This window comes from Papaver somniferum, chromosome 10, assembly GCF_003573695.1.
Source record: "Papaver somniferum cultivar HN1 chromosome 10, ASM357369v1, whole genome shotgun sequence".
Classification (NCBI taxonomy): Eukaryota; Viridiplantae; Streptophyta; class Magnoliopsida; order Ranunculales; family Papaveraceae; genus Papaver; species Papaver somniferum.
In genome coordinates, this window is record NC_039367.1 from 145,125,805 (window position 1) to 145,127,973 (window position 2,169).

Sequence of the window (2,169 nt, forward strand, 5' to 3'; positions counted from 1 at the left end):
AACACAAGCTCTAATCTTGCTCATATGATCAACCACAACTTTGGTGATCATATATATATAGAACTATGAATTCCTTTTCCTAGTCCTATTACCTTATTACATGTCTTTCCTTTTCTTAGAACTAGATGACTTCTAATTCCCTTAGGATTACATCAATTTCCTAATCTTGTCCTAACCAGCTTGTTAGTAACTTCTATGGTGAAGTTTAACCAACACCCATCATCATTATAAGATCATGGGGCTCAAAATGAAGCATGACACAATCATCTCCTACCATGATCGACATCTATATAGTCCCATTTCTAGTAAATGAATTGCAGCATCTTGTCATCTACAACCACTTGTCGTCATTTTATTGGTAAGGAATTTGGATATTACTCATAAATGAGTAGAGTTGTACATGATGATCTAAAGTCTTCAAAAGACTCCCATACCCTATTATATTCTAATAATTCAACCAACACAATCATTAAAGAGGTAAAGGACTCCACTAGTCTACAGAGACCCCATTTCTTCATACTCATCTCATTGAAAAACCTCACCAACAACTGCTAATTTCTAGTCTCTATATAACTCTTTAGATCTCTTCATCTGTTTCCATAGTGTTTAGATCTCTAGCTAGCATCAGTTTGTTTCAATGGCAATTGGGATGGTGTTGATGAAATGCGTGTTTATGATGGTTTTGAGTGTGGGTTTTGTGAAATCAGATGTGGATAAAGATAGAGAAGAGTGTGCCACACAATTAGTTGGGTTAGCAACATGTTTACCTTACGTTGGTGGAACGGCTAAAGCTCCGACACCGGATTGTTGTACTGGTCTTAAGCAAGTTCTTACTACTAGCAAGAAATGTCTTTGTATTCTTATCAAAGACAGGAATGATCCTTCTCTTGGTCTTAAAATTAACGCTACTCTTGCTTTGGGACTTCCTGCAATTTGTAAAACCAATTCTGGCATTTCTGAGTGCCCCGGTAAGTTACTTACCTGATTTGATTCTGAATTTTTACTAGCTTATTGTACTCATTATTGTGGTTTTTATTTGGGTGTATATGATTTGATAAATTCAGCTCTACTGCACTTGTCTCCCAATTCACCTGATGCGAAAGTGTTTGAGGATTTTAATAACATTGTTAATGGTACTACTACTGCTACTCCACCGGCGGCGGCATCCAAGGGTAAGTGCACTATCTTTAGTAACTTGGCATGAATTGATGAGCAAGCAGCCTTTGAAATAACTGTGTTAACATTAGATGCATGACAAAAGATAATTGGATTGCTAATTTCAAATTACTGGACAAAAAACACCAAATCTGCCTAACTCTGGTAGACTGGTAGTATTCTCCGGTTGTCCATGCTTTTTTACAGTGTTTTAGCGGCCATTAAAACGTAACATGCAGTATTTTTTTGGCAGAAATGTTAAGAATTTTAGATTATTCTTTTACCTAAATTTTGTTCCACATTCTGATTTTGTGTTACAGAAACTCCAAAGAGTGGCAGCAGTAATGCAGGAGGATCAAGTCCACCACCGAAGAATAATGGTGGAATGAAATTAAATAGTTGGTTGGGGTTGAAAATGGTGGGTGGCGTTCTTTTATGGTGTTTGACATCATATTATTGATTATGGATGAGATCATGTTATCACTTGTGATTTAATTAGACAGTTGAGTTCATTTAAAGATCATGTTATCACTTGTATTAAATTAACATATTCATGTTGGTTTATATTAACTAGCTATCAAATCAAACAGTGTGTTTTGCTAATTTTATGTGTTCTGTTCCATATTACGCTCTCAGGGAACTCTGAGTATGAGAAATTTGCTTCTCACATTTTACATTTGTTGTGTGAATGTACACGTTGATTATGCTGTTAGCTAGTCTCTATACTCAGCTAGCAGAAATTAGAAGACGATTGCGAATATGAGCTAAGCTTGTGCAATATAAGGCTGAGATTAGCATTAGCTAGATGTTGCTTAAAACACCAAGCACTTTTTGAAGGCATGTAGCATATGTCTCTTGGATGGTAGCATTCTCAACAGTGCGAACCTATGAGACAGCTAATCTGGGCTTTAGCTCGGGAAGCCTTCTAAGGCCACAAGCTTAAAAAAAAATATCCAATAAAATATTGGGCTTAATCAAGGTTGTTGGCATGGGCCTGAATTATTTTATTAGTCT

The 2,169-nt window shown here is 36.2% G+C and overlaps 1 protein-coding gene across 1 annotated transcript; it reads left to right on the forward strand.

Annotated features, from left to right (window-relative positions):
- The first annotated feature begins 445 nt into the window (after positions 1–445).
- LOC113318168 (protein YLS3-like) lies at positions 446–1,820 on the forward strand. Its single transcript, XM_026566294.1, has 3 exons — positions 446–968; positions 1,065–1,172; positions 1,476–1,820. The coding sequence occupies exons 1-3, from the start codon at positions 638–640 to the stop codon at positions 1,613–1,615; spliced, it is 579 nt and encodes a 192-aa protein (XP_026422079.1). The 5' UTR covers positions 446–637; the 3' UTR covers positions 1,616–1,820.
- The last annotated feature ends 349 nt before the right edge of the window (positions 1,821–2,169 follow it).